General features: G+C 37.3%; 1 protein-coding gene across 16 annotated transcripts in view; it reads left to right on the top strand.

Annotated features, from left to right (window-relative positions):
• Nucleotides 1-13,013, top strand: part of PTPRK (protein tyrosine phosphatase receptor type K) — a 603,062-nt gene that overhangs the window by 365,416 nt on the left and 224,633 nt on the right. For all 16 annotated transcript variants that reach the window (XM_038395504.2, XM_043510931.1, XM_043510923.1 and 13 more), the window contains exon 7: nucleotides 10,632-10,925. In XM_038395504.2, coding sequence (XP_038251432.1) covers nucleotides 10,632-10,925 — 294 coding nt within the window. The remainder of the gene's footprint in view (nucleotides 1-10,631; nucleotides 10,926-13,013) is intronic.

Here is a 13,013-nt window from a genome sequence, read left to right as displayed (position 1 = left end):
TTACATTCTAAGCTCTTTTTGGGCTGGAGACTTGCTTTTTGGTCTGTGTTTGTACAGCACTGAGCACAATGGAGTCCTGGTCCATGGCTGGGCTCCTAGGTGCTTTGATGATGCAAATAATAAATAAGTGCAAATTGAGGATGTTGGCATTGGGTTCAACTCAAGAGTTAAAATTTAAACAAGTAATTCATCTGCATAGTTCCAGTGCACAAAACAAGTGTGTAGTATATAACTGTAAACCATGAGGCAAATCTTGCTGCCCTTTCTTAGGCAAAACTTGGTCACTTCAGTGGAAGTTTTATCTAAGCAAGGTTCAAATTCAGAGGTGTGCCAGGCTTCTTCAAATGCTGAGGGCTAAGTTCTTGTAATTGACCATGAATAAAACATCTGTGGAATCTTAATGCCTTGTGCTTTGTCACCATCTGCATGGTTTAATGTTTCAAACAGGACATTGTATTTCTGCACCTACCCCTTCAGCTTTATTCCTCCTTTCCATTACAGCAACTGGCAATTTGACAGCATGACTACTTGTACAATGGTGTATAAAATGTAGTATTCTCACTCACTCCATTGCACAAGCCATATATTAGTGGATTCTAAATCATTTTTGGGAGGTGCCAGTTTTTGAAGAAGGGATTTGGATTTGTTTTTAACCTACAATGAATGTTCTTTTCTAGCAATAACCTAAAAGTTGAGATCTCGTAGGACTCACTCATGCATGTGGAGAATGAAGTAATTGTGATGAAAATTCTTGAGTTAGCTTTACAACTGGCTCATTTACACTGACCAAAATCTTCATCTTTATATGCAGTGCAGCACATTATGGTCACCACATTTTCTTTCATGTAGACCAACTATTGTGTATTTTCATTGATCTCTGAAATAATGTCCTGTATAAATGTCTTTATAATACAATATATAATCTTTTTGACAAAACAAGCCATCCACTTCTAATTGATTTCTATGGTGTCATATACTGGTATCCTAAAATGTCAGGAGTGTGTCTGTGCTTACAAGATGTGGGGGAGAACATACTACAATTTTTAAGAAAATCTTGTTTATTTTCATATATACGCTGAGCATGACCCTAATGTTGTTTTCAATTTCTGATGAGAGTGCTGAAACAACACACTGTTCCTTTTAGTTAAGGGCAGATAATAAAATGATTGCAATGGTATTTCAAATCAAGGTGAATAAAATGCTATGATGATGCATAGGATATGAAATCACTATGCAGAAGTTAGCAGTTTCCACTGTGAAATAATAATTCTTATTTCAGCACTTTGGGCGGTTGGTAACTACTGTGTCACAAAGATTAAACACTTTTATAGCTGCACAATCTTTTTTGTACCTCAGACATAAACGTGATATATTATGCAGGTGCTTGAAAGTTTGAGGTGAATTGTGACACATTCAGTATCAAGATTTGCAGAGACCCTAAATTTAAAGCGGATGTTGATGTGGCTAAATACAGTGGGGTCATAATTAGGCAGTGTCATGAACTGCTGTTCAGTTTGCCATTTCTGTTGTGTATGTTCATACTAACAGGATCTTTATACAACATCACTAAATTTTACCAAGTTATTTTGGATGCTTATGTTAAAATGCTTTTGTTTAAGACAAATTATTTCAGTTTTCCCATTTCTGGTAATAAAGACAAATAAGAATTAATGCCATATTTATAACTGTGCCTTTTATATGAGTTGGATAAATCACTTGATGCCACCTGGTCACCAAGCAATTGCTTAGTGTTTTGTTCCAGTCAACTAACTCCTTTAATTAAATACTAACGTTTTGTAGGTACTGTGTATCAATGTCAGGGCAATCAACTGGCAACAAGGTACAAGGCAGTTAAGGGGTAAATTTTACTTGTTGAAGTCACAATGAGTGTATATCCCATATCATATGAATAGGCTTGGCAGAATTCAATTTTTATCTTTTTAATAATTTCAGTGGATATCAATCTATAAGCATTTTTTATTTTTATAAATTTAAATGTTCACAATTGTGGAAAAATTAAAGAAGGTGGTCAGACAATGGAGTGGGGAGGTCAAACAATTAATAGCAGTAGACATCAAGATTTTAAAAAATTAAAGCTAAAGTTGAAGTTATAAATAGTTAAAACACAATTTGTCAGCATCACAGATCCAAATATACAAATTAAGTATCCATACATCCAACTCTAAAAACTTCTCAAGGAGCATTTTTCTTTCTTTTCCTACATGTAAATTTCAATTAGTATCAATGGACATTTTTTGTTTGTGTCTGTGTAGTGAAATAAATGTTTATCGACGTTTACTGATAAAAAATATTATCCTTCCAATCCTACATATGAAGCAGCTCAGCATGGGACTGACAGTGCTAGAAGGGCAGCTAGAGCTTTGCAGTCTGATAGATCTCATGCTGTTAGGTCTTTCACGTCATAACTGCTGTAATTTGTGCACACAGATGAATAGTTGAAAGTGCTGAGATGTATTTGAACTATCTCTGTCTTGTTCATCTGAAAAATATAAACATGTGAGGGTTGTGACAATTTGGAAAACTTATCTTTGTAAAACTTTTGAATTCTGCGTGGTTTTATGAAATTGCTATATCACTGAATGCCGCAGGGTATGTAGAATCAGCCATTTATGGACACACCTGGGCTAGAGTAGTGCAACAAGAGTCATTGAGTCATTAACGTGGAAGCACCCTAGAACAATGAGATGTCTGCAGCTTAGGAGAAACTGGCTCTTCCCAGGTTGTCTGCAAGGCTGAGGCTGGAGCAATGGAAAATCCACAGAAGAAAAAGAAAGAAAAAAAAAAAAAAAAGACAAAAGTAGTTAGAATCTGCTGTTGAAAAGAGACGTGCACATTGGGCAAAGGGGGAACATTTTGATAATCTAACCTGAATAAGCAAAGGGGAACTTGTTTCAGGAGTCAGAGGAGAGACCATGATCAGGAAGAGATACTAGGACCACATCTACCCTACAAAGTTTTTCTGCCAGAATTTTTGCTGCATTACAGGTGCTAAAATTGCTAAGTTGCTAGAGCCACGCATGCACTTGGCTGCTCTTCCTGGTTCTGCATGTCCTCACTGTGAGAAACTGTATCAGCAGAAAATGTAGTGCACTATAGGTAGGCACCTCAGTGGCGTAGAACCACTATCTGTCACAACATCTTGTTGGGATGTTTTGCAGTGCATTGTGGGATACCAGCACTGTGCTCAGGGACCTATGGGAGTTTGGGGCCAAGTTCCCATAGTTTCCTTTCCTCCATCACATAACTTTTGCACTTTAAAAAAGAATTCCTACAGTTCTTTGTGCTCACAGAAACATGGATCCTGCAAAGATCAGCAGAGTTATCACGTCTGTTTTGGAGATAGGGCATGCAATTCTTCTGTGTTGGTGGAATTTCAGTGACTATCACTGCAACAACGGCTGGTGGTGCTGCAGTGAAGATGAGACAAGACTCAATAAGGAGGAGGAATGGATGATGGATAACAATTCATGAAAATTGTTGAGTATTGCAGGCATTTGTTGATCAGCTCCACATGGTGGAGTGGCATTTCTGGGCCTGAGAAACAAGCAGTGACTGGTGAGATCATACTGCGATGCAGATCTGGAATGATCAACTGTTGCTGCAAAACTTTCAAATGTTGTAGGCCCCACTGAACTTCTCTGCCATCCAGCACAGAGACTCCAGAACAAAAGCTGCTTTGATGGTGGAAAAGTGGGTTGTTATCGTGCTTTGGATGCTTGCCCATATTGCTGTCTCTCAGTGGGCAATCAGTTTGGGGTTGAAAATACACAGTGGGGAAAGTTGTCAGTGAGGTGTGCAAGTTCATTAAACATCTCCTGGGAGACCTGGCCTACCCTTTGCTTCCCTGGCTCGTGAAGCTGGACGTTTGCACAGCAGCAAGGAAAGATTTAACTGCAAGTGCAGGTCGGATGACTTGTCAAAGTGAATTTGGTGGACTGCAAGGGTGCTGGCGATGCCCCTTGACTAGGCTGGATCTCCATGAGGCATATATTTCCGATTTTCATTGCTGCATGGTTTGTATTACATAATATTTGAGAAGCAAAGGAGAAAACAATACCAGCAAGGTGACTGGATGAAGTGGACCGACTGTCTGCTAATTTTGAGTAGCCAGGCATAAAGGCAATTATGAGGGTCCACTGGGATGCTGTTTGGTTGTAGGAAACCTTAAAAGATCATTGTGACTGGGTGTCATAGTACTTCTGTGGGCTGCTTTTGTGTACTACTTTCTGTGATTGACTTGAATATGGATTTTAAATTATTCATAAATGCCATTATGAATGTGCTGAGAGAGATGGTGCTTTGGTCTGTGATATTTGTTTAGTGAAACCCAGTAAATATACTGTGATTTTTTTTATGGCATGCAAATGAATAATGAACAGACTTGTTAACAATAGTTAACTTGGTGGGTTATCAGACACTTATAAAACCCTATTAAACTTTATACCTTTATTATATATAATAAAAAAAAAAAGCAAAGTGCTGGTGTTTGCTGACTGATCACACATTAATCACATGTAAGTGTATGTATAGTCAGAGCTCTCCTTGTTTTCCAGAGTAGGGATAAGGCTGCAAGCTATGCTGGTGCCTTGTTTGGAGGTGGGGTGGGGTGTTTATGATCCTGTGAACATTGAATTGTCAGTAGTGGGATTTTTAAAAGGGCCTAAGAGAGGTAGGTAGTCAGTTACCATTGATTAACTGCTCTTTGTGTAATCTTGTTGGAGTTCGGGTTTTTTTAAATGACCCTTCTTCTAACCACAGATACACTGTCTACCTCATGAACTCATTAGTCCCGGAGGCAGTCTGACGACATTGCTCCTTAACTGGCTTCAAGAGCTTCTGTTCAGTAAAATGCTCCTTCCTGTAATCCCCAGGAGACACCACAACCCCATCTTTGTGTACACTGTACCCCTGGCTCCTCCTGACACTTGGGAGAATAAGACCTTTAGGCAAAGCTGCACCAGTTTCTCTTTTAGCAGTTTAGAGCACTGATGATGTGTATTTCAAGCAGTTATTAAGCTAAAGGTGAATTGCATTGCTCGGTACCAGATAATTTTCTTCCATCACTGCAAAGCTTTCTAGACAAAAATAACATTGCTTGGAATATTGAATGAAATGTTTTTTATTAAGCATTATTTTATTCCATCCATGGAACAATAGCATTTAAAAACAAGTATTTTTGCTGAAAATGTCCATATGTTTTTAATGTCCAAATTTTCCATCACTTAAGCCCAGAAGGGACCATTAGATCATCTAGTCTGACCTCCTGCATAAGAAAGGCCAATACTCATTTGCTCTGTATTGAGCCACGTGTCTTGTCTGAATAAAGCACACCTTCCAGAAAAGTATCCAGCCTTGCTCTGAAGACATGAAGATACGGGGAATCCATCACTTCCCTTGGTAGCTTATTTCAATGGTTAATCACTCTCACTGTTCAACATTTGTGACTTAAATCTAATCTGACTTTAGCTTTTTAGCTATTGGTTCTCGTTGCACCCTTTTTCGCTAGATTAAAGAGCCCGTTAGTATCTAACATTTTCTTCCTGGGGGAATGTACATATACACCATAATCAAGTCATTTCTCAATCTTCTTTTGATAAGCTAAACATATTGAACTCTTCAAGTGTCTCTCTGTAAGGCATTTTCTCTAGCCTGCAAATCATTTTTGTGGCTCTTTTCTGTACTCTCTCCAATTTTTCAACATTCTTTTTTAAAAAAATGTGGACACCAGAACTGTGTGCAGGTGTCAGTTTTGGGGTGCAGTCCAGACCAGTTAGAGGTTATGTCACCTCCTGCCCTGTAACCCTAGGTGCTTTAAATACTCTTTTGCCCTGATACCAACACCAACAGACAAACACGCAGTATCCTGAGTGTCGGTGTGCTGTGCAGCCTTGGTTCAGTGCTTCTGACCCCAGCTGTACATCTGTGTAGTTATCCTTATCAACCAAACTTATCAAAAAATGAAATCAGGTTTGATTGACAACATCTGTTTTCCATAAAACCATGCTGACTGGCATTAATTATACTCTCATCCTTTAATTCTTTATTAATTGAATCCTACACAAGCTTTTCCATTATTTTGCGTGGGATTGATATCCAACTAACTGGCCTATAATTACCTGGGTCATCCTGCATACCCTTTTTGAATATTGGCACAAAATTCTATATTTTGAATATTTTAAACATACCAGTGCTGCAGGTTGCAATATCATCATATTATGAAGTGAGCTGTAACTCACGAAAGCTTATGCTCAAATAAATTTGTTAGTTTCTAAGGTGCCATAAGTCCTCCTTTTCTTTTAACCTAAGAGATGTTGCTTCAGAATTTTGGTGTTTGTTTGTGATAATGATCATAGTTATTCAAATGAAAGAGTAAGTATTCACAGTTACAATATTGCCCAACCCCAAATGTTCAAAAATCATGTAATTGGTTTACAAATAATGTGGTTTAAAAATAAATGTTGGATTTCTTTTTACTTGCCGTCTTAGTTTTTGTATGTTTCAAATGCACGCAGGTCACATTTTCAAGGTTTTTTTTTTTCCCTTGGAACTGAGGGCTAGACAGTTGTTTTTAAAATAATGCTGAGCTTTTCGTATAATCACAGCTGGGGGCTTTCAGTAAAATATCGAATACTGTAAGAATTGTGAGAAAATAAAAATAAAAAAGTTGGCAACACTGTTAAATTTGGCAAACTGCTGCCACTAAAATAAATGTTTCCTTAACCCTCCTCCTTCACTCAAAGTTTGGGCACATGTTCTGTACTGGAAGGGAGACGTAGTAGTGTGGGTGGAGGTGTGCTACAGTATGTACATGTGGACTGTGTGTGGTTTTTATATTATAGTACATACACATGGACTGGGTGAATTATATTGAATAATGTAGTAATGTTGTAATAGATATATTTTACATGCTGGTGCATAATGTTTTACTTTTATAATACCACTTATGATACTAAAATCATTAGTAATTTTCCTGGTTGCTTGTTTGCCCATTATAGATAATTAATTATTAACACATTATGTGTAATGTTAAGGATGTGACACAACATTTAACAACAAGAAAAATTAGTTAAAGTTGATGCTTTGTGCCTACTCTATTCAGTGTTGATTAGCTTAGCTTTAGGCATTTTGATCTGGCCAAATACTTCAAAACATTATGCATGAACATTCACATTTTAGTAGTTTGTGCTCCTTTTACATTTTCTTTCTGCAGACATTCTAGCAGCCAAGTTCACTGGCAGGATTGTTCTCAAAAATGGTTACACAGTATTTGTGGAAAGCTTATCCTTAGTTCCTAATGAAAGTATTCATACCTGATTGCTAGATTTGCACTCATCACAGAAGGGAATGAAATTACCATGTGTGACCTATGTGAAATTTGTTACAAATATCTACTCGGTGATCATATTGATATAGCCCATGAACAATTCCTAGGTTGAAATATTTCTGCATAAAACATTGTATAAGTTTCAACTCAAGACTAAAGCTAAATTCAGTGAAAAAATTGTTTGCTGTGAAAAGTTCGCATCTCTCTGGTCATAAGAATGGCCATACTGGATCAGACTAATGGTCCATTTAGTCCAGTGTCCTGTCTCTGACAGCATCCGATGTCAGTTGCTTCAGAGAGAAAGGACAGAAGAGGGCAATTTCAAGCAATCTATCCCATCGTCCAGGCCCAGCTTCTGGCAGTTGGAGGTTTAGGGACTCCCTGATCATCTTGGTTAATAGCCATCGGTGGATCCATCTTCCATGAACTTATTTAATTCTTTTTTGAACCCATTTATACTATTGGCCTTCACCACATCCCAAGGCAACGAGTTCTACAGGTTGACTGTGTGGTGTGTGAAGAAGTACCTACTTTTATTTGTTTTAAACCTTCTGCCTCTTAATTTCATCAGATGACCCCTAGTTCTTGTGTTATGTGAAGGGATTTTGTAATAGTATTTACTTGTGACTACATTCTTGTATGCTTCTACCCAGAGTGAACTTTTTTGAGAGGGTAACTTTGTTTGGGGATCCCCTCTTGCTTATCAACTTCATTTCTTTCAATACCACACCTGAAACGTTTACATTTGGACAAACTATCTTCCCAGCTCACGCAGCAAGAGTATTGCTCTTTATTCTATAGGAACTGGACCACTAGACTAGAAAAACACATGCTCCCTTATCGTGCAGGATCACTGTATTGTGTACTGATGTATGCAGTGACTCCAACCTGAGAACCCATTGATTGGGTAGTGTTGCATACATCTGTAATAGCATAATGGAAGTGATATCACAACATCATAATGGTCTCAACACACCCACTAATTGTTAGTGTTATTTTTCAAGTCATAACGTTTTCAGGTTACTAGGTCTTTAAAAGCAAATTATACACTTTGAAATGGAAATTGGAGAATATTTGATAGATCTGGTCATAGAATAATGAACGAGAATCATTAATAGTAAGTTAATTGGGTAACATCAAAAAAGTTTATCTGGTATATTGGGATTGCATGCTTCAGTTGACTCTTAGTGTACTTTAGGGATTTTTGGTTGCCCCATATCTCTGGATCTGATGGTTCATTGTGTTATGAAGAATATTAATACTGCTGCAGAACAGTTACCAGTTCATTTGCTAACTGATTAAAATTCATGCATAATTTATTAGAACGGGAAGAGACTTTCTAAATAAGTCTTTGTCCTCAAGAGCTTAAAAACAAAATGCATATGCTAATGTAAGAATACACTTTACATCGAACACAAAAATTTAATATGCAGTGTATATTAGTCTCATTAATGCATAGTTTCACTTGTAATAATCATGCTGTTAATCAAAGTATATACTTCTAAACATAGCTTCATATTGCAGAGTTTCAGAACTCAGAGTTGGTGGTGTATCATCCTCAACAATGTTTATGTTGTTTGCTATAAGACTGACTTTAGAATTCATTAGTTTGCCATTTAATATGCTAATTCCGCAGGAAATGAACTGCTTTCATTAAGCTATGCTACATTGCTGAGGTTTCATTCAGATAAAGATCCAAAGTGGCTTTTGCCTAGGTTATGTCAGAAAATCGGGGGGAGGAGGGGAGAAGATAAAATTTAGATAATTAGTTCAGATACCTTAGAGTCCAGGTTGTCTTGAACTACACTGTATAGAACTTGTGCACATCACTGAATCAGGCCTAGGTTTGTCACTGGGGATGAATGAAAAGAATTTCAGCTGTTGCCATTCTGAGATATCATGGATTCATATGAGAGCACAATTTTCAAATTGTGTAACATGAGATGAGTGCCTTGGGTGCAGGCCTTCTACGGAAGTTCATGGGAATTCCAGAAAAATATCTAGTAGCTACAGAGTAATGTCATCCTTGGCAGAGATGCAGAGGGCAAAGAAATCTCATCCCAAACATCACCTCAAAGTGATGGTAGAATTTTACAAGGTGTTCTTGGAAGCAGCAGAGATCCTCTTCGGGTCATCATTGTTCTGAATAAGCACAGAGTGAGGATGTATTGACTGACAATTTTTACGTAGTCACTTTTCAAAGGTAGAACCACACTTTAATTATTCCATTTTCTTAAAGGTGTTGTGTTTTCTTTTTGTGGGGTGGGGTTGAAGGATGGTAGTGGGGTGGGGTTAGATTTCTTTTTTATGTACTTAGCAGCAGATGTCTTTACCTGCTTGGAGTTGCTGTTTTGGTTCTGCACTAGTGCTGTGTGAAACCTCTGTGAGATTTGAATTTAACATTGTTGCCTAATTAACTGAAACAAATTAGCCAAAATATATGCCATCTGGAAAATGAACCTTCCATGTTGATCAGTGGATTCATTTTATTGGAAAAATACATGTTCCTTTGATTGTTTCTTAAAATAAATGACTCGTAGGCAATGTGCTACTACAGACAGAAATTTCATAGATTTTTTTTCCTCAAACCTTTTCAGCCCTCTGTTCCTAATTTTCACTTTACAACTTTGTTGAAGCTATATTAAATTGGGGGCGTGGGGGTGTTTGCATTGTATACCCATTTCAGACATATGTATGCCAGGATAAGTTATTTGATTGAGGAACTGTAAATAATTCCATACATTGTTATAAATCTTTACATTGTCACCATCCAGTCAGTATTGCCCAGTTCTAAACATTCTGAATGGCTTTGATGCATTTCCATATTGTTCACCCTACACTGTATTTGGCAGGTTTGAAATGGACTGCAATGATTTTTTTTTGGAGTTGCTCTCAAGGGGGCAGTGGAACGTGACACTGAAGCTATTACTGCAGGAATTGTTCATAGCTTCTCTCAATAAAATAAAATGAGTTGGTTTTGAAATTCAAAATTCCAATTTTTTTTGTCTTATAAAATACATGAATTATCATGAAGTGATTCACAATAGTTCAGGAAATGTTACCAGAAAAGGATCTTATAAACCAGCACAGTCCTCCGGAGCCAGAATCTCAGATGGAATAAATAAATATAGCTTATTGACTTCAGTAGACCTACACTGAAAAATAAAAACTGAGAATATAGCCTCTTGATCTTAATGCTGTATTGTTCTGGCTGTACATATATTAATAATATTGTGATCTTTCTAAGTTTGGTTTTATTCACTGTGTATTTTTGAATTTTTTACAGAACCCCCTCGACCAATAGCACCCCCCCAATTACTTGGTGTCGGGCCTACATATTTGCTGATTCAGCTGAATGCTAATTCCATAATTGGTGATGGGCCTATAATTCTGAAAGAAGTGGAGTACCGTATGACATCTGGGACCTGGACAGAAACCCATGCTGTAAATGCACCAACTTATAAGCTATGGCACTTAGACCCAGACACTGAGTATGAGATTCGTGTCCTCCTTACTAGGCCAGGAGAAGGAGGAACTGGCCAGCCAGGACCACCGCTTATCACCAGAACCAAATGTGCAGGTGAGATCTCTCTCTCTCTCTTTTTTTTTTGTTTGTTTTTGTTTTTTTGGCAAGTTTGTTTTCACTGTAATGATGGTGTAATTATAGCAATTGTTCTCCTTTCCCCAGTACTACCAAAGGTCTGAAAGCTCTTATGCCAGCTTGGCCCCCATATTCTGTTTGTGCCACCTTGTTGGGGTCAACTTAGTTAAACTTCCATTTATTGATCGTGGAAGCTAGGAAGCTGTGACAAAATGTCTGAATGCGTATAGTTAAATCAAAGGAAGATCTAATGGAGGGCTGTTAAGGAACTCAAGACAGGTAAAACAACTACCAAAACAGCCTCTCCAGTACCCAACTTCAGTGGTGTCAAAACAATGGCTGAGCCATCAATTGGTGAGAGAATTTACCTAGCTGGCTTCATGGAGACCTAGAGTGCTTTAGTCTTCCAAGGCTAAGGTTGCAAGACCCTGATCAGTTAAAAAGATGTCCTGGCAGAAAAGAAGTGAGCTGAGAGAAGCTGGCCACGATGTGTCAGCTGACAAGTCTGGCTAAGACAAATGTAAACAAAAAAGCTGGAAAACATGCTATTCAAAATTGCTTTAAAATGTAGTAAGAAATGACGGTCACATTGCTTAATTGTAAATCTTCTGTATTTATATAGTTGTGAGAGTGGTGTTAGAACAAAATCTCCATTCACAAATTAGGCCTGGATTCCACTGGACAAGTTATTCTAATGCTTGGTTTAGTATGTGTGATCATTCTGTTCAGTGACTATGGAAAAAGGTCAACACCAGAGTTAGGAGCTAATGTCATAAGTGTCCTCAACTTGACCAGGTCAGTGAGTTTATATTCCAGAAAATTAGACCATCTGTATTGATACTGTTTTATTTTGAAACTAAACACTGCATTTCTTGGGAGCTGAAGCATTCTGCTTATTTAATTCCCTAAACAAACAAGCTCTCAGCCTAAAGCAATTCTGAAACTGCAGGCAATTTTGAAATAGGTGATCTTATTTTTAATTTACTATATACCTCTCTTGAAAAGTGAAGGGATTCATGTGTCTGTCTCAGATCAGATAACAGCTATTGAAATCTAATCTAGATTAAAGTGTCAGTTTAATTCTCTTAAATATTTTAGACATTGCTCCAAAAATATAGTATAGAAATTTGAAGCAGCTTCTTTATTAAGGCGACACAACCTAGAATCTCTTCAACCTAGAATCAATTGGGTATACTTTCTTGTTCCTAATATGTGAAAAACTAAGGCTGCCTAATATGAAAAAGATAAGAGGCGAGAGGTCATGGTATATTAGAGGCCTGACATCCTTTTAGCTAGCAAATTTAAGGGAAGCAAAGTGGTGTAATTTTTAAAGCATGAAAATACACACATTTATAACAAATAAAATATATATTCTTGATGAGTTTGCTGGAATGACTGATCAAAATAATACTTAACGTGATAAACATTTGTGCAAGTAATGATTGATTTGAATATTAAAACATCAAAACAATAAGTAATATAGCTTGCAATGCTTTTGATGCCACAATAGCATAGATAGCTATTTTTTAATGAAAGATAGCAACTGTAGGCCCTGGGAGGTTGAGTTACTCTCCCCAGGTAACATAGTGAGTCATTGACAGGATCCAGATTAGAATAAGATTTCCAGGTCTTTGCTCCATTCATCCATCTTTCATAATAGTGAAGACAGGTATTTCTCTTCCAGGAGGGCTTCATTTGGACTTTTGCAACTATGTTGTCATTTTAAAACTTGCAAAATTAATATAAAAATCTATCTGAAGTGTGTCTGTGTCTGTTAGAAAGCAAACAACACAATATCAGCCTCTACAAAAAAATTTTTAGAAAGCAAGAATAAAGCCAATAATGAAATAGCTAGCAGTGTGATATATCCTTTGCTAATAGCGTTAGCTTGGTGACTGTCAGGTGGCTTACTATGCTGCATTATTTTCTACTAGCTGCAGTACCTTGTTTTGGAAAATTCTAGTTTTTTGTTTTAGACAAGACTGCTTATTATTAAGACAGCTATCCTTACTCCCCTTTTGTCAGTTCTGTCTTTCTGTATGTTTTGTAAGCTTTAGGTTCAATTTT

This window comes from Dermochelys coriacea, chromosome 3 (assembly GCF_009764565.3).
Source record: "Dermochelys coriacea isolate rDerCor1 chromosome 3, rDerCor1.pri.v4, whole genome shotgun sequence".
NCBI classification, from domain to species: domain Eukaryota; kingdom Metazoa; phylum Chordata; order Testudines; family Dermochelyidae; genus Dermochelys; species Dermochelys coriacea.
Note: the sequence above shows the minus strand (reverse complement) of the source record. Positions and strands in the feature narration are given on the sequence as shown.